Source organism: Lynx rufus, unplaced genomic scaffold (assembly GCF_022079265.1).
Source record: "Lynx rufus isolate CCGP_SWC_20201006 ecotype Redwood Valley unplaced genomic scaffold, mLynRuf1.p SCAF_5, whole genome shotgun sequence".
In the NCBI taxonomy this organism is placed as follows: Eukaryota; Metazoa; Chordata; class Mammalia; order Carnivora; family Felidae; genus Lynx; species Lynx rufus.
In genome coordinates, this window is record NW_025814867.1 from 27,653,724 (window position 1) to 27,673,366 (window position 19,643).

The window sequence follows — 19,643 nt, forward strand, 5'->3', positions numbered from 1 at the left end:
ATTGCCTACTGAGGCCCAGTGGAGGCCAGACCACACATGGATAGAACTCAGTGGTTCCAAACTCACCCTCCCAGCCAATTTAAGCTCAGAGATATTTTTCCTTTGCCTCTTACAGTTTGGTCCTTGTTGTATTTAAAACAATTGTTGGAGTTTGAATGAATTTGCCACATTTACAAACTGCTGAGTTTTATGTGAAAGATCACATTTTCCAATTCTTTTGAGAACCTGAGGGACTGGCTGCATTGCTTTCACACTTGTGCCAGGGCCCTGGAGCTATGCCCTTTTGTGGACATGTGCTTTCTAGTTTCTCTCCATCCTCACCACACTCTTCTCTTTATGTCCCTTGTTTTAACCTGTTCCTCCTCAGTCACTCACATGGCTTGCTCAGCTCCTGGGAGCATTCGTGTTTGTAATATCTGATCTACATGGTCTCCTTGGTGGCAGGAAATTGGGAAGACCTGAGTATCCTGAGTCTCTTCCACGGCTCCCAGGGGGATGTTACATCACAAGATGCCAAGAGCCCACATCAAGAGGCTGAGATACTAGATGACCCAGAGAAATTTCTGAAATGGAGGCAAAGATCAAGTTTTAGGACTCATTCTCTCAAATGTCCTAAGTATCTACTCCTCAATATGGCAAGTGGGTAGGTATAGTGCCAGGAGATAGCTGAAATTGGGATTAGGAAATGGGCTCGGGAGCCATGGGGCACGTGGGTGGCTCAGTCGGTTAAGCTTCTGACTCGATTTTGGCTCAGGTCATGATCTCACGGTTCGTGAGATCTCTGTGGCTCAGTTTTCTTATCTGCAAAATGAGACTAGTAAGATTATCTACCTCATATGGCTTTTGGGAGAATTAAATGAGATAGTATGTGGCAAGCACTTGGGACAGGACCTGGCACCAGTAAGCCTTCAATGACTGTTAGCTAATATTTCTATTCTTTTGAGCCGGGCTTCAGTCTGGCTATGAAAATTCAAGTAAGCCGCCATCAGGTTCTGCCAGGCAAACTAGACTCTGTCCTTGTCACCCTACCTCACAGATCCCAGGGATCCTGACATGAATGTAACAGATCCCAACAGATATTTGAGAATGACATGGCTAACAGCCATATCCACTTAATTCACCTGTTAAATCTACAATAGATTTGAGATCAATCACGAGGCACATTAACAAGTCCATTCATTCATTCGTTCATTTGATTAGTTATCTCTTTATTCATTAAATATCTATGGACTGCTTATTACTATGTTCTAGGCACATCGACATGGAAGCGCATCTGATGACAGAAACCACCATCAGATAATTCTGTACAATAGCGCCTTAATAGTTGAATCCTTGCTTGTCAAAAACAATGATCCATGTGTTTCTACGGGACTGTGAAAGAGCAAGTCCTTATCTGAGGGTGTGTCATCTACATGAAATAAATCACTGCTAGCAAATTGCCTGGAAAAGAGAAACACGACTATAACTCTTGGAAAAAATTCTGTAAGTACTCAATTTATTCATAAAACAATACAGTTTAAATATTTATGATTTTTTTCAGTCATACATTTTTTTTTACCATCATTCCCAAAATGTTGTGCATTTGGCTGACATGTATTTGCAAAGTTAGGATCTATAATTATAACACTGGAGATCATACAAGGCATTTGATTTGCTTATTAATACTTCCTCCTGCAACAAACAACAAACAGATCTATTTTGCCTTGTGATTTACTTCCCCAATGCTCTGACCAAAAATAAGTTCCTCCTTGTGCCTTTTATACCTGTAAAACGCTTGTCCATTTCTCTGTGAGAACATTAGACAAGGGAAACATTCGTTCTGGTTCAAGACTTGCCGGTTTCTATCAAAACAAAACACCTCCACACAGAACAATGATTCTAGGCATTTCTGCTGGTAGAATTTGCTCTCAGGAGTGATAAAAAGAGGCAGTCAGAAGTCCCACACTAAGCTTAAAGATCAGCTCGGTGGGCCAAGTTTCTGGAGAACCATACCGCATGGCCATTGGCCATGAACAAGTTTCCATTGTTGTGGTCCCACTGAAGACTCTGAGGTCTCTCCTAGGGATTGACATAAAAATGGAACCATTCCTGTTGAGGTCGTGTGATGCCTCCTTTAAGAGGGCAGGGGCTGGCAAGGAGGAACCCTCCCCAGTCTTTTTAAGGAAGAGGAGTGACTATAAAGCAGTGAGACTGATTTGGGGTATGCAGCTTCTGGAATCAGTTTCACTACTTTCTATTCCCACCTCGGAGACAGGTGGGACTTTTGTGCTACCGGCAGGGGACAAGTGCCCTTCGCAAGCAGACGAGGTGCTTCCCTGTTTCAGACGGTCTCTAGGATGATACCCCAAAGCCTAGAACCTCAGTACTCTTCAGTGTAGACTGCAATGGCGTCACCTGGGACCTTGTTAGAGATGCAGAATCTTGGGTCCTGCGGACCTGTTGCACCAGTCTGAATTTTAACAAGATCCTCAGGTAGTCTGTGTGCACAGTCAAGTCTGAGAGGTGCTGGGCTGAGAGGTGCCCCAGACCCACTTCTAGAAGTCTATGTCTAGGTGGATGAACCTTTTCTTCAGCAAAGAGACCATTATTAGCAGGGAGGGATTATAGATAACAACTGCAAAAAACAGTGTGGTTTGTTGGTTTGTTTTTATTTTAAACATGCAAAATACAGTCCATGCATCTGCCATTTTGAAAAGTCTCTCATCCCGTAGCAGATAAAACCAAATATGTTTTGGCTATCGACGTTCAGTAAATGTTTCAAAATGCTTCACAGTGTAAAGATAATAAGAAATTTAGCAAAATTTCGACAAACCTGTATAAAAAACGGATACAGACAACATTTTATTTCAAGGCGACATGCTATAATGTAAAGAGTAAGTTACAATTATTTGTGTTTCCTTGTAAAAAGTCTTTGACAATACAAGAGCTTAACAGATCCAGGCCTCAGGGCTACACATGCAAAAAAAATTGTCAGTTAGTTAAAAATCACCCAAACGTGCTATTTTTTAAATGTGTATGTGTGTGTGTCTTTTTAAGTACAGGAGTAGTAGAAGTAGTAAATGTTATCAGGAATAGTGTTTCAGAACTTGGAAAAGCGTGCGGAGTTCACGGCGCTAGTGTTCTGGAAGACTCATACATTTCTGATGAACATTTTGGCTTAATCCCTTTGCCATTGTAATAGTCCACGACTTGATTTGGGACTTCAGCCAACACACTCTTTGCCAGGGCAGCTGGAGATGCCTGCAGGGAAGAAGAAATCACCGTGACTTTGGCACCTGGCCCAAGGAATCTGATCCAGAATCAGCCTACAAGACTGCAGTCTTGCTCTGAGCTGCTACCCTCTCTCTCTCTCTCTCTCATTCATTCATTCATTCATTCAATCGATATTTGTTGGTCATCTACTCCAAGCAAGAGAGTTGTTAGATTGTTGGAAAATGAACCTTTCATTTAATAATTATATTTTTCATGCCTGTCTCAAAATATAAAGCTATCCACAGCTGAAGACGGGTGAAAGTTGGACAGCAGAATGAATTGTCTTTAAGTTTGGTTCCCAAGTTGTGTTCAAGTCCAGGCACGATGCCAGGGTTTATAAGAGTTTGTGGTTCTTGCCATTAAAGGAGGTATAATCATGACAGGGGAGCCTGGTGTGGCCAAAATGAACTCTACTGTGAGCTTGAACACGGTACATGCCACAGAACAACAGCAGCACGTTACATGTGAGCTTAATAGAAACGTACAACGTTAGACCCGTCCCAGAGCTACTGAATCATCATCTGCATTTTAACTTGGTGCCCGTAGGGTGATTCCTATGTGAACTGAAATTTGGGAAGCACTGTTCTAGAGTCATTAATGCTTTGGGACGAGAGCACAGAAAACGAAAAGACCAAGTCATATTAGAGGAAATCACAGCAGACTTCCAAGAGGAGGTGGGATTTAAGTTAGGCATGTTTTAAAATGTAGAGAAGAAGGAGAATGACGTTTGATCATTCTAGGGACAGGGAGTCATCTGATGGGGCTGAAAGAAGTGTGTGTGTGTGTGTGTGTTGGGGGATGCAGGATTGTTGGAGTATTCTGTTGGAAGATAAGCTTGAGGCCAAGTGACGGAGGGTCTTGACTACCACTAATTAATATAGTCTTATTCTGTCAGCAGTATGGTCCCCCTGTATGATTTGGGGCAGAGGAAGGTGGAGGTTGGTATTCTGCATGGACTCTGGAGTCATACAGAGCTGGATCTGACCTCCGGCTCTGGCATTCAGTACTAACTTTCCAGCCTCCGGGCAAATAAAATTGCCCTAGTCTCATTATTAGCTATTATTGAACTTGAAAACTTGAAGCCGAGGGACCAGTTAACGAGTGCTTGAGATTCCTCAGCAAAGGAAAGAAAGAGGGTTCGACTAAATGCCGAATGACCTCATTTCTTGCTCTTTCCTTCCTCTGTGGCTTGCCACTCAGCCATTCAACTTGGCTGAGCCCCTGTGTTCTTGGAGACAAAACAGCAAAGAATAGGGATTGGTTTTATCTCACACAGTTTTGAGGAGGCTCAAAATAGACACACATGGGGCGCCTGGGTGGCGCAGTCGGTTAAGCGTCCGACTTCAGCCAGGTCACGATCTCGCGGTCCGTGAGTTCGAGCCCCGCGTCAGGTTCTGGGCTGATGGCTCAGAGCCTGGAGCCTGTTTCCAATTCTGTGTCTCCCTCTCTCTCTGCCCCTCCCCCGTTCATGCTCTGTCTCTCTCTGTCCCCAAAATAAATAAACGTTGAAAATAGACACACATATCTTGAAAACATGATGGGGAGTTTTTCTAAAGTGACCTCTCACATTTCAAAGATGTCTTAGCATGTTGGGCACCTGACATCTGTGAATGCTCTGTTAGTTTATAAATGTCTGCTCAGGGTTGTGTGTTACGGCATGGTCCACATGTACACTGGGGTAACTATGAAAGTCATTCCTACTGTAGTTTACTCTCTGGCCACATGTCATATAAAGGCTAGAAAGCCAAATACTTAATTTCCCAGCCTCCCTTGAACCTAAGGATGGCCATAGGCCCCAGTTTTGTCCTTTGAGACGTAAGGATGTTTCTTGGAAAGCTTTTTTTTTTTTTTTTTTCCTGATTAGAGGGCACAGACATAATAGACTTTGTTTCCCTTTCCTCTTCTTTTTTTCTTTGAACTAGAATGTAATTCCTGGAGCTACGGCAACTGTTTTATCATCATGAGACAATAGCAAGGGGAATCACCAAGTGCTTGCCTGATACCATCAAATCACTGAAAAAAAGATGTCAGCAGCTGCCAGTCCCTAACTTCTCGTTACGGAAGAACAAATGTATTTGTATTTACACAATCCAGAGTCTCTCAATTTTGGCACTATTGCTATTTTGGGCCAGCTAATTCTTGGTGTGGGGAACTGTCCTGTGCATTGTGGGATGTTTAACAGCACCCCTGGCCTCTACCCACTACCTGCAAGTAGCACCCAAAACTGTCACTATCATAAGTGTCTCCAGATGTTGCCAAAGTTGTCCCTGGTTAAGAACCACTTGTGTAATCCCCTGTTAAGATGAATTTGCTGTTATTTGAAGAAAAAGATATCCCTAAACTAATGCTGGCAAGTAGAACTTTGTACAATGATGGAAATATTCTATATCTGCACTGTCCAGTATGGCAGTCACTAGACTCCTGTGATTATCGAGCCCTTGAAATGTGGCTGATGTGAATGAAAAACTGAATTTTAAATTTTATTTAAAATTTATTTAAATTAATTTAAACAGCCGCATGTGGCTATTTGTCACTGTATTAGCACAGTTTTTTTTCTTTTTTTTTTTTAAAGTTTATTCATTCACTTTGAGAGAGAGAGAGAGAGAGAGAGAGAGAGAGAAAGCATGAGTGGGGGAGGGGCAGAGAGAGGGAGAGAGAGAGAATCCCAAGCAGGCTCTGCGCTGAAAGTGCAGACATGGGGTTTGAACCCATGAACCTTGAGATCATGACCTGAGCCAAAGTCAGACGCGTAACCTACTGAGCCACCCAGGCGCCCCTAGACAGCACAGTTTCTAAATGACTCTCCCATTCTTTTGCATATCTGGGCTGGCTCTGGTGGCTCTGGTGAGCGGTTAGGGCTTGAGGGCATGATCTGGTTGGGAAAAGGCCAAAAAGGTGAACACAGCTGGTATTTGCAGCTGTATTTATTAACTACCCATGACGCCCAGCTGCTGTGCCAAGCTTTATATAGGTACCACCTTCATTCTCCCAATGTATTTGTCATTTGCCTCATTTTACAGATGAAAGTCTACGGCACAGAAAGGTTAAATAACTTGCCCAGAGCCACACAGTTCACAGTCTGTGCCTTGTCCACTTCAAAGCTTTGAGTTATTATGCAAAGAGAGGCAGTTCATGGGTGACTGGCTTATATGAAATGATACCAGCTCACCTTCCATTTTATTTACTGTGTATTGAATTCAGAGTAGATTCGTTTGGATGATGACATAGTTTTCAAACTGTAATCTGAAATCCACGAAGATAAGGTGGGTGATATGCCCCTGGTGTTGTTTTCGTCACCCACAGAGCTGCTGGAGACTCTGTGCCCCAGACACGCGCAAGCAGCACCCACTCCCTCACCCTGATCAGGGCGCTTCCCTTGTTGCTGACGCCCCCTCACCTCCCTGCCCACCAAGGCTCTGTCCTTCTTCCTTTTACGACCTCAAGCTGTGAGGCTTTCCTCTCTGCTGCTCCTCTCTGCTCTGAAATCCTAGAGCAACATTTGAACCCTTTTCTATCACCCACAGGTTGCTTAGCATGGGAGTTTTCTGCTGACACGTATGTCCCAACCATGTAGTTCTCCAGAAAATTCCTCGAGGCCTGGCTCTGTGGCTTTATCATCTCACTGTGGTTCTAGTCTAGCACATGCTGTGCCCATAGAAGGTGCTCCATGAGTGTTTGAGGAATACGAGGAAGCTGGAGGAGAGGCGAGAACTCGCATGGCTCTGTGGCATTGCTGTAGCACACAGATGTGTGTGTGCGTGTGTGTGTGTGTGTGTGTTTGCACAAGTGTGTGCATGCAGGGACAGAGAGAGGATGGTTTGGGGAAGTGATAGCTTCATTGGTGAACACAATTGCAGCAAATTTAGCCTGCTCTAAAACATCCCTCCACCTAGCAGATAACACTCCTCGCTGTCCCCATGCAGACGACCTGAGGGCTTGCTGAGCCTCTTTTATTCAGTAAGTGGTTTCATTTGGAAACACCCTCCCCAGGCAAACAGCCTCCTCCACAGCTAGCCCACACCCCCCCCTAGTGCCTATGTGCTTTCTGGGGGCTTGGTGTTACTTGGAGCTCCCTTTGTACTCAAGGCTGTAACCAGGGATTGATTTTTGGCTCCTTTAATGATTCTAATTACACACAGTTCTCCTTAAAGGGCGAATAGCAATTGCGTGGCCGTAAGGCTATGAGCAATACCTTATTGTTCAAGGAGCCCTGGAGTGTGCAGGGATCTCTCTAAGTGGTCTCGGTAGGCCAAGAGATGTAGGGTTCAGTGGAGGCTGCTGGGCTCGTGATTTATCTGAATGTTTGCTTTAAAGTCTGTCCCAAAAAGGTGGTAAGCAGCAGTTTGTGAAAAGCGTATGCCAAAGGCTCTGACGCTGGCACTGGGACTTGTTGACAATAAACCCATCCATCCTACTTTCATACTTGCCTTACCCAGTGTAGCTGGGGTCCCAGGGTGAGCCCAGATTGGGATTCCGATGTTTCTGGATGTATCTGATAGATTGGCTAGGAGGGTGAAGGGTTTCATTTGAATGAGGGTTTTGGGCTTGAGGAGAAAGGCTTTTCCAGAAAATGTCAGAAGGGAAAGCTCAAGTTGGATGGCAGAGTGCCTGACCCTAAATAACTGACTTCAGGCCTGAGAACAGAGGGGCTGGAGGGAGAAGCCAAAGACATTTCCAGCAGGGGGATGGGAAGCGTAGGCATTGGTGGTCTGCCTTAATAGTCCAGGTGACAGAGGGTTCTCCGTAGCACGGAGAGGAGGGGGTTCTTGTCATTTCCAAGGGGACCGGTGGGTTTCCGGGCACTAAGATTCTGGAGATTCCCTCCTGCTGGGGCAGCTCAAGTTCAGTTGCCAGGCCTGGGAGCGGTATTGCTGGCACCACACACAGAGCAGAAGGCAAGGCCTCCGTGGCTAGCAGGGGCTGCGGGTGCTCCGCTCTTGAGCGGCCTCCACAAGCAGCATGGAACAAAAGAACACAGAGGACTGTCTGTGACAACACACGTGACGCCCAGATGCAGCTGGAGGAGGCTCTGAAGAACCCCTCAGGGCCACTACCAGCACAGAGGGGACCTTTGTGTGACTCAGAGAAGGTGTCACTCTGGGCAACAGCAGCCCTACACGTGCAGGGTTTTGTGTACATTTTAAAGGTGTCTTTTCTTGAGTTAAAAATCATCCCAAATTAGGAAATGCCGAAAACCTGTTACAGAGCAATTTCTTAAGGCCGTGTCAGAGCATTGTCTAGTGGGCCTGCTTTGGGGTCGTCTGGGGACTGTGACCCTGCTTGACTTACTGTTTGTTACTGACGGGAGCCCAAGGCTGTAAAGCTAGATGTTAACTTGCAGAAAACTGACAAGATTTCTGCCCAGTCAAGAAAGTAATCTAAAGATGATAATTATTATTTTTTAACCCTTTTGGTTATTAAGCAGTTTTGAATCCGCCTAGCAAACCTATGCCAGTATTGCCCGCCCCCCCGTGACCATAATCAACTATTTTATACCCTCCTTTGAATAGCTTTGTTATCTTTCTGGTTCCCTCATTAAAGAGTTAAATAAATCTTTCATGCTGTTTACTGTATATTTATAGAGGATTTAGGTCTCTATCATTTCAAAACTATACTTTTCCAAGGCAAACACAGGCGTCTCCGAGGGTCCGTGGCTTGACAAGGAGAACCCAGGCTGAATTTCAGCTTCTCTTTGCTACTTCAGCCTGGCACCCTCGGGAAGGGAACAGCTTGCCCAAAGGTGCATGCAGCCCTGTGTGCACTAGAGAGCCGAAATTATACGGACGGGGGCAAGTGCCAGTGAAACACTGGCCACCACAGTTAGCACGACTCCTCATCTCTTACTTAAGTCACACGTCTTTCTCCAAAGAGCCAAGCTCTATGTATCCTGCATGTGAGACGGCCCGGCCCCGCAGGGACAGCTAGCATTGCTTCACCCCAGACACTGATGGCAAAATGTGGGAGTGGGCTTGCTTTGGTTCTGCTCTCCCACGGGAAGCCCCAGAGATATGCGTACGTGTTTGAAGTTCCTGAAGGGCACGAACTGGACGATGTCTCGAAGGACAGGCTCTCCCTTGGGTGACCTCAGAATGCCGTCGTCACCATCCAGCATCTGCATGTCGCTGAAGTCAGCGTTGCCCACCCCAACGATGATGACCGACATGGGGAGGTGGGAGGCGTGGACGATGGCCTCCCGGGTGTCGGCCATGTCTGTGATGACGCCGTCGGTGAGGATCAGCAGGATGAAGTATTGCTGCAATTGATTGGAGGCCAGGTGACCACGGGGATGGAGAGGTGGGGGAGAAAAGGACAATACCAGTTATGTACCCAGGAGGCTTCTGTGCATACTGACCACTGCGACAGTACTGACAGACTTTTATGGAGTCTGTCTTTTTATGGAGTCTTTTATTGAGTGTTACAGCCCTAACGACTTAAGGTTATGATGAATGGAACTTAAACGCAGGCATACAAATTGTGGGTTAATTCTAATAATCACCTTAGTGGCAGTTACAAAGCACAGGGTAGTGGACAGAGCAGCAGAGGGGAGTCAAGAGGGCCTCGCTTCAAAGACTCACTCTCTGAGTTCCTGGGAAAACTCCTTCCCTCTTCTGGGTCTAAGTCTCTTCATCTGCGAAGTGAGGAATGGGACGAGACCATTTATCCCATCCTCTTCAGCTGTGGGATTTTTCAGAGTCTATGAATGCATTGCCCCATACGATAGCGACTAGCTCCATGTGACTACCGAGCCCTTGAAGTGTGACTAGAGTAACAGGGGAACTGGAATTTTAATTTTATTTCATTTAAATGAATTTAAATTTAACTTTCACAATGAAGACTCGATTCAGTTATTGGAAACCTCTGAAGGACATCTGGAACCACTCAGGTATGTGAATCTAGCTTCTCAACGATTAACATATAAAATCTAAACAAAGATCAAGTATTTGTGGTGATGATTTAGCATCCAAATTAAGATGATGTAAGTAAATACACATGGATTTTGAAGACTGAGTACAAAGAAAGAATGTAAAATATTTCATTAATTTTTTATACAGAACATATATTAAGATGAGAATATTTTGGTTACATTGGGTTTCGATAAAATGAATTCCCTAGATTCCTTTAACTTTTAAAAATGTGGCCACTAGAGAAATTAAAATTGCATATACGACTCCCATTACATTTCCAGTGGACAGCACTCGTCTAGAGCCTTGCTGGCGGAGGGTGAGGGCTGCAGTCTCTTTCCCCAGAGGCCATGCACCATGGTCTACTTTGAGTGTGCTTGTGGGTGCTCAGCTCCTGTGGCTTCCTGCCTGCAGACTGGCTGGCCCCTTTCTACCTGCATAGGCTGGCAGGTGGCTCATCTGAGATGGAGACTGCCAAAGAGGCTCTGTACACATCAGCACAGGGAGGGCTCAGGACGTGCTATGGGGTCTGGAGAAGGAAGACTATCAGAGGTCATCACTGCTGTGAGTGGCATCATGATAGCCTCTACTGTGAGATGAGAGAGAAGTAGGGCCCTGGCCTGCCACTCATGCCAATCTACTATAATTTTTGCAACGGGCCCAACATCTACAGGGAATAAATGTGGGATTATGAAGCCATTTCAAGTTGCCATATTTCAAAGAAGAAAGGCTGGATAGAGTAGCCACATTCTGAAAACATTTGGTTTTGAGAATCCTACTTAAAAGGTTGCACACAGGCTGGTAGCGTTAAAGGTTCCCACTTCTCTTTGTAAGTCTGAAAAAAACATTTTAGATGACATAACTTGTCAAAAGTGCAACTGGAGAGAATAGAAATTCACACTATGATGAAGACAGCCACATGTTCTACACGCTTTTCATATAGTTTAACGTAAAGACTATTTCTGTTCCATGTCCATTAATTAACTACCCATCCCTAGTTCTAGCTAACCGACCAATATGCAAGTTCATTTCAGTTGTAGATTTTCATTCATAGCCATGCTCTTTGAGTCTTATACAGTTACAAAAAAAGGTAGCCTGGGAGTTTGGAGGAAGATTTCAGTAGGATGACCGCATAGTACAGCTAGAAAGGTGCAGAGAATGGGCAGAAGGAGGCAACTTGGTGGTGGGAGATATGGGGAAGAGGTATAGAATACACCAGAATCATAAATCACCCTTTCCAGGGTATGCCTTGGAAGGCCAGGCAGATGCCACACCTGGATGGATATTGCTTCTGACTCATAAACAGATGATCCCTAGTCTTCCTTTCTCCACTTTCCCCAACTGCCACCGATTTGATCTTTGTAGCCCCAAGGGATGGATCATCCCTACCTGCTCGATGCCTCCAGAAACAAAAACACCTGAGAGTCACACTACCACATCAAGAAACTTTAGAGTTGAAATGGTCTAGAGACAGGGTTGGGAAAATATTTTCTGTAAAGGGACAATAACCAATTATTTAGTAATCTCTATCCAACAACCTAACCTTGCTAGCGTAATATGAGAACAGCAATTCAATACTTAATATGAATGGGCATGGTTGTGTTCTTTTTTTAAAATTGTTTTAATGTTTATTTATTTTTGAGAGACAGAGACAGAGAGAGAGAGAGAGAGAGAGAGAGCAAGAGCGGAGGAGGGAAGATAGAGAGGGAGACACAGAATCCGAAGCAGGCTCCAGGTGCCGAGCTATCAGCACAGAGCCCGACACAGGGCTCGAACTCACGAACCATGAGATCATGACGGGAGCTGAAGTTGGACGCTTAACTGACGGAGCCACCCAGGCGCCCCGATAACATTTTACTGATGGAGTCTGAAGTTTTAAATGTCATATAATTTCCATGTGCCGTGAAATTATCATTCTTCTTTTGATTTTTTCAACCATTTAAAAATGTAAAAGCCCTTCTTAGCTTGTAAGCCACTGAAAAACACACTGCAGAATGTAGTTTGTTGACTTTTCATCTAGAGCAGGGATTTTATTTTATTTTTTTAAAGATTTTAATCTTTAAGTAAGCTCTACACCAAACTGGGACTTGAACTCAAAACCCCAAGGCCAAAAGGTGCATGCTCTACCAACTGAGCCAACCAGGAGCCCCTAGAGTAGGGATTCTTAACCTGGGCCTGTGGACTGTTGACAGATTTCAGATAGTCTGCGAACTTGGGGAAAATTACATTTTTATTTTCACTAACCTCTAACTGAAATTTATCATTATTTAAATTATTAATATAATTAACAAATAAAATTAGTTTTAACTGTACTTGCAGCTTCATCACCAATAGAAATCACAGAATATTTTCCTGTTAAATTACAGTGACTGCAAATATCTTACTATATCATTTATATCAATACTACTTAGAAATTACAGAATTATTAGACTAGTTACTAGTTCTTATAATTTAATGTTAATAAAAGAAGCATTTTATTACTATATCATGCTTCTTAGCTACATTTAAAAATGTTTTTCTGAATGCATTTCAATACATTTGGTTTATTTATAATATATATTTTAATTTGTGCATTTAAAAGCATTTCTGAGAAGCGGTCCACGGGCTTCACCAGCTGTTAATGGTGCTCCTGGAACAAAACAGGTCTAGAACCCCCGCTCTGAGAAGATTGTCAGGATTTTAGAATCTGATCCTTCCAGGTTCAATCTAGCTAAAAGTAATAGGCTGCACATTGCCGGATCGAAATCCTGATGGAAATTTCCAATAAAGAAAGCAGTAGCAGTTACTTCCCAAGTCAGGCTAGGAAAATGCTCACAGATGAAACATTACAGTCTTTGAATGAACTGGGGTCTTTAGATAGGGGGGGATTTTTTTTTATTCCTACAAGGGTTCCACAAAACTGAGAAGAAAATCTGACAGCCATAGATGCCCTGTACAACTTGCCCAAGAGGCTCAAGGTTAGGACCTTCAGCTATCAGTGATAACAAGGGGTCCTGGACCATACACTGTTCAAAGAACAGGGAAAATCTCTGGGGAAAAACATCAGTGTTTCTGGCCTACAGGGTAAATTATCTGAGGTTGTGTGGATTAGATACTTCCTTCACCGATTCCTGACATGTCCTTTCAAAGCAGACATGCCTGTCCTTGGGGGAGTGAGTCATGGCCAAAAACTCACACTGGCTTTAATCAGGCCCGAATCCAGACCCATGTCAGCCCTATTCTCTTTTTATTCTTGTGGGTCCTGGTTTGCTAGAGGGGCTGGGATCATTCAGTTTTTAAACTGGGCTGTAGGGAGCTCTGGGGATATCTTGTCTGCTCTTGGGGATAAAGGAAGTAAAGACGAACAGACAAGTTTGAACCTCATTCCTTAGCCCAGATTTAGCAAGAATGGTCTGTTTTCTTAAAATCCATTTTATATGTTGGACTTCTGAGCAAGGTATCATTGGAAGAACTTGAGTTTGAAGTTCTGTGATTGAAAAAAAGTTAAAAAAAAGAAAATGAAATACTGATCCTGTCGAACCCTTATTTGTAAATCTTGTATCTGTGAGGATTCAGATTTTCTCCATGGCCTCTGTGGCTTTGGCAAGATGGAGGTGCCATTGACTCTGAGAAGTACAATTTTCAGAAGAATGTTGCAGAGGAAAGTCTGACTGGTATAGGTGGATCGAGATAGTGAGGTAGATTCTGCTTTTGCTTTAAAGGAGAGTAAAGTAAGGGACAGTAGCTAAAGGGTAAAGTGGAGTCAAGGGAGAGATTGTAATTCAAATAGAGATTATAGCCTGTTTTATTTGCTAATGGAAATAAGTCTTCAGTAGGAAGGGGAAATAGATGATAAGGAGAGAAGGGGAACATAACTGCTGGACCAATGTCCTTGGATAACTGAGAGGGGATGTGCTCCAGGACACAAGACAAGAGGTTGACATCAGGTACCAGCATGGCCCTCCATCTATTCTAATATGAGGAAGGCTGAGAACCTGGGCACGTAGGTTGGGTGAGTTCATGTCAGGAGATGAGGGAGTAGCATATAATCTTCTTCACGGAAATGCAGTATCTTGGACCCAGGATAAAACTAGAGAAAATTTCAGACATTGGCAATATTCTACTAAATTAAGAAAGCTAGAAAGGAAAGATATCGGTATCATTAAAAATGATATATAGAAAAGTTGTTATGGTTATATTCAACTCTAAGATTTTAGGGGAGAAAAAACCAAACTCTTTTCAGCCTTATAGGCTTGGTTTACATTTCTCTTAAGAGAACCATGAACATGGGAATGCAAGCTGGTGCAGCCACTCTGGAAAACAGTATGGAGTTTCCTCAAAAAACTAAAAATAGAACTATCCTACGACCCAGCAATTGCACTACTAGGCATTGATCCAAGGGATACAGGTGTGATGTTTCGAAGGGACACATGCACCCCCATGTTTATAGCAGCACTATCAACAATAGCAACAATATGGAAAGAGCCCAAATGTCCATCGATGGATGAATGGATAAAGAAAATGTGGTATACACACACACACACACACACACACACACACACACACAATGGAGTATTACTCAGCAATCAAAAAGAATGAAATCTTGCCATTTGCAACTACGTGGATAGAACTGGACAGTATAATGCTAAGTGAAATTAGTCAGTCAGAGAAAGACAAAAATCATATGACTTCACTCATATGATGACTTTAAGAGACAAAACAGATGAACATAAGGGAAGGGAAACAAAAATAATATAAAAACAGGGAGGGGGACAAAACAGAAGAGACTCATAAATATGGAGAACAAACTGAGGGTTAGGGGAGGGATTGTGGGCGGGGGGATGGGCTAAATGGGTAAGGGGCACTAAGGAATCTACTCCTGAAATCATTGTTTCACTATATGCTAACTAATTTGGATGTAAATTAAAAAAAAAAGAAAGAAAGAAAACCATGAACAGAATGTAAAATAAATCTTTGCCATGATGTTTTGTGTTGCTGCATCTGACCACCAGGGGACAGAATCATCCATTGTTTTACTTCTGTTTTGCTTTGCTTTCATCTGTAGTATGGGTCCATTGGAAAGCAAGCTTATTTTTGGACGATTTTTTTGCTCCAGGAATATGAGATGAGTATGACCTGCCGTGGACTATAATAGCTTCCGTTGTGGAGTGTCTCCTGGGTTCAGATAATGTTGCAGACATTTGAGATGTGTCATCTCTGAGCCTCACAATAACTCAGCAGAGTTGGGTATGATTATGTTCATTTCTCAGATGAGGAGACTGAAGGTGGGGGAGGGTGAAGGCACTTATCCAAACTCATACAAGTAGAAATGTCTGGATTTATTGTCAGAGTGGGATGGGTGCTCTGGCCAATATCTGGGTGAGCGAACATCGTTTAGCAGGAGGACCAGCCCTCTCCTTACCGATGCCTCCTTGGTGTTAGTCTCTTCTGACGCTGACTTGGCGACCTTCTGAATGATGGGGGCGATGTTGGTGGGACCGTAGAGTTGGAGCTTGGGAAGGCAGCTCTGATAGGCTTCCACAACTCCTTGAATTCCTAAGGTGAAATTGGTAAAGATCAGTAACACTTCAGTACCTCCTTAAATCTATGTGCAATCAAACACACGCAGAAATAAAACATTAAATTGCCCCAATAGTCCTTTTCAATGTCACATTTATGTCCTTAAGGTAAAAAGGAAAACACCACATCACTGGTGGTGTTGCCCACACTCCTGATGAAATCATTCTCTTTAAAGGCTCAAGTCAAAAGCAACCTTTTCCACAAACATTTCCCTAATATCCCACTTTACACAAAATATTTCATTAGATCTTCACAGCACAATGAAATAGATGTTATACCCCTTTTATAGGTGATGAAACTGAGGCTTGGGGAGGCTAAATGATCTGCCTCAGGTCACAAAGCAAGTGAGTCATAGTCTCAGGATTCAAGCCTGGGTCTTGCCTGGCTCTCTCTAAAGGCTGTGCTCTCAGCCACTAGGCAAGTCAGCTTTAATGTTTCTCTAGATTTCACACCACCTGCTGACTCTAGTCTATATCAGCCTCGGCCACCCGTAGGAGTCATGTGTACATCGTGTCATCATCATTATTTAATGGAATATGTTGAGGGATCTCTAGCTGGAAATAATGGAACACTGACCAAATCCTTTGAGAAGGCTCTTTCTGGCACAAAACCATAAAGCTTCTTGTTTGAAGTCACTGAGGCCGTATCCTTTGCCAACATGCTGAAAGTGTCAAATGATTTCCGTGTTTCCCCCTCTCTTTATTCCTTTATACAGGAGGAAGTTGTGAAAAATAAATCCCTAATGAAAACTTGGAAAGCAGAAAGAGGGGTAGCGTATCACTGCCCATTGGATAAATTTCTCCCCCATGTTTCTTTGGCAGAGAAATCCAGAAATTACTATCAATATTCTTGCTGTAAGCTTAAGACCTCTTCTGCATTCTGTCTTTTAAAAATTTTTTTAAAATGTTTATTTGAGAGAGAAAGAGAATGAGAATGAGTGGGGGAGGGGCAGAAAGAGAGGGAGACACAGAATCCGATGTAGGCTCTGCACTGTTAGTGCAGAACCTGATGCGGGGCTTAAACTCATGGACCATGAGATCATGACCTAAGCCAAAGTCATATGCTTAACCAACTGAGCCACCCAAGCACCCCTGCATTCTGTCTTTTATGGCTATTTTTCTGCTCTGTTATTATGGCTCTCTGTTGCCTTTGGAGTAGTAAGTTTATTTGGATAGAGAAAGCCTAGCTGTCTGCTGTGGACAGATGACTGTGGATAACTGACACACTGTATCAGAGCAGAGAGACAAAAATAGGAAAGGTACACACGGAAGGGATGTGAGACCTTGGCTTTCTTTTATGTGTGATTTACCTGCACATTCTGGGTTGTCTTCATTAAAGTTGATTGCGAAGTCGTGAGAGACCTAGACACCAATTAAAATTTAAAAAAGGAAGAAAGGAGAATTACAACTTTAATCCAGTAAGGAGGCACTGGGGCTTAGAGTTTGCAAACAAATGCCCATTACATTCATTATGTGTTAAGCAGCAGGAACCATTTTAAGCCTTTACACAATCAATCTGAGATGGAGGGTGAATTCTAAGCTCCCTGTGGAGTTGAGGTGACAGGAAGATTTTCTAGAATCAGATAAATGCTGGCAGGAGGGGAGAATAAGGCATATAAAAGGAATTGAAGAAAAGATTTCAGAAAAATGTAACTCCAAATAGCTTCCAGATAGAACTGGCCATAGGCTGGAGGCTTAGATTTGGCTGAACTCTATTTGGACCCTCAATAACCCAAGCTGTCTGATCAACATGGTGATGGTTATACAGGCTCCAGCTAAGCTGTTGACATTTACGAATCATTCTAACATTATATGCAGAAATATAGGGCCAGAGGATTTTCAGATATATACAGGTAAAATGGACTCTATTCCTGGAAAAGTAATATACTTTTTAAGCTTCCAGCACAAATTCCTCTACCTGGCAAGACCAGGTAGGACCATAAGGTCGAATAAAATATTGTTTACTTTTTTTGTTTCTAAAACCTGATAAAACAAGAGGGATGTTTTGGCATCTGGACATTTTTATTGGATCATTTGGAATTATATAGAGACTTGCATTTCAAAGGCTATTTCCAAGCATTGACTCTATTAGGTGCTAGAAAATACGTCACTGTGTGAAAAGACCCCTCTTTTTTTAGTGTTCATGCTAGCCCACATTTCCTTGCCCTGAGAACTTCCAGGAAGTCAGCTGACTTCTAACCATCTTACCTGCTTTACTTACCTTAAGTCTTTCTCAGGCCTCCAGAGCCTGCTTTGCCTGCCTAGCTGAAAGTTTTGGGAAATGAATGTCCCTGGCGAGTAGCCCTTAATCACTCACTGGATGACAGGATATGGTATATCAATACCCCAGCTCCCTTTATCTCTTGGGGTCTGTGTGCACTCTACGTTGTCTTCCTGGAGGCCCCAGAAGAATTCAGCTCTGGCTACCCCAGTGGTAACTGGCTTGTTAGCATACCCTATGTTGACTTCTCCCCATTTTCCCACCCTCTGTTGAGCTTTCCTCCACCTCTCAAATAAACAACTTGCATCCAAATCCTTGTCTCAAGATCTATTCCCAGGAAAGTGCAAACTAAGACACAGGCGCTTGTGGCTCAGTTTCAAGACAAACTCTTGAGATTTTATCCTAAAGAAGTAAATTGTGATGACCTTGTAAACTCTCCGGGGGCACCCCGCTGATTGAGACCACCAGTGCCTATTAGAACAGAGGGGAAATTAGGCACAGCAAAGGGGCATTTGCATGGCTTTGTGAGAGCACAGATGAGGATATGTGAGGGATGCCTGTTAAGACAGCATCCCCATCTGAAGGGGATTGCATCTCTTCAGCTCTGCTAATTCTTGCGCGTGAAATCTCTTAATCTCAGTGTTGTTAGTTCTTTTAGTTTTTCCAGAGAAGCCAGAAATCTGATATTTTACATGAAATTCCTTAATTCTTAAAAAAAATTTTTTTTTAAAACGTTTATTTATTTTTGAGAGACAGAGAGAGAGCATGAGCGGGAAAGAAGTAGAGAGAGAGGGAGACACAGAATCTGAAACAGGCTCGAGGCTCCAAGCCATCAGCCCAGAGCCTGACGTAGGGCTCGAACTCATGAACTGTGACATCGTGACCTGAGCCGAGGTCGGACACTTAACCGACTGAGTCACCTAGGCACCCCTGAAATTGCTTAATTCTTTTTTTTTTTTTTTAAATTTTTTTTTTTTTTTTTTTTTCAACGTTTATTTATTTTTGGGACAGAGAAAGACAGAGCATGAACGGGGGAGGGGCAGAGAGAGAGGGAGACACAGAATCGGAAACAGGTTCCAGGCTCTGAGCCATCAGCCCAGAGCCTGACGTGGGGCTCGAACTCACGGACCGCGAGATCGTGGCCTGGCTGAAGTCGGACGCTTAACCGACTGCGCCACCCAGGCGCCCCTGAAATTGCTTAATTCTTAAAAAAAAAAATTGTGTCAAATATAATACATTTGTGGCCTGAATAATGTCTACAGGCCACCAGTCAGCAACTCCCAGTCTATGTTCTTCCTCTCCATGTGCTCCATTTCCAACAAAAGCTTCTAGAAATCTGTAGCCATGCCCAGCAGGGAAGACAGTATGAGGTATAAGGCAAACAAGAAAGAAGACAGGTCAGGGAGACATGCCACTCCATCCAGTGCTCACTTCAGCAGTACCGGGGAGATGGATTCCCTTTTTACAAAAAGGACACAGAAGGGGAAGGCCCTTGGTCTGACAGCTCTGGTGTGGGAGCAAACGTCAGCATTTTCCTCCTGCCTTGAGACTCAATTGGTAAAAGAGAAACTGATGACTGAGCAGTATTGCTTCCACTTGGCTTGCAGCTCAGAGGAATTGATGAGTTCGGAGCAGGAACCTTGCTGTCTCTCCAAGGCCCTTCCTCCTGTGGGAGCAGAGTTCTCTCTGGAGAGCGTCCCATGGGGGCAT

General features: G+C 43.6%; 1 protein-coding gene across 1 annotated transcript in view; it reads right to left on the minus strand.

Annotated features, from left to right (window-relative positions):
* Window positions 1-2,708: 2,708 nt before the first annotated feature.
* CPNE4 (copine 4) overlaps window positions 2,709-19,643 on the minus strand; it is a 493,405-nt gene continuing 476,470 nt past the window's right edge. The window contains exons 13-16 of the mRNA XM_047100293.1: window positions 17,023-17,074; window positions 15,556-15,689; window positions 9,269-9,505; window positions 2,709-3,240 (exon numbers count right to left, since the gene is read on the minus strand). Coding sequence (XP_046956249.1) covers window positions 3,106-3,240; window positions 9,269-9,505; window positions 15,556-15,689; window positions 17,023-17,074 — 558 coding nt within the window. The 3' untranslated portion in view covers window positions 2,709-3,105. The remainder of the gene's footprint in view (window positions 3,241-9,268; window positions 9,506-15,555; window positions 15,690-17,022; window positions 17,075-19,643) is intronic.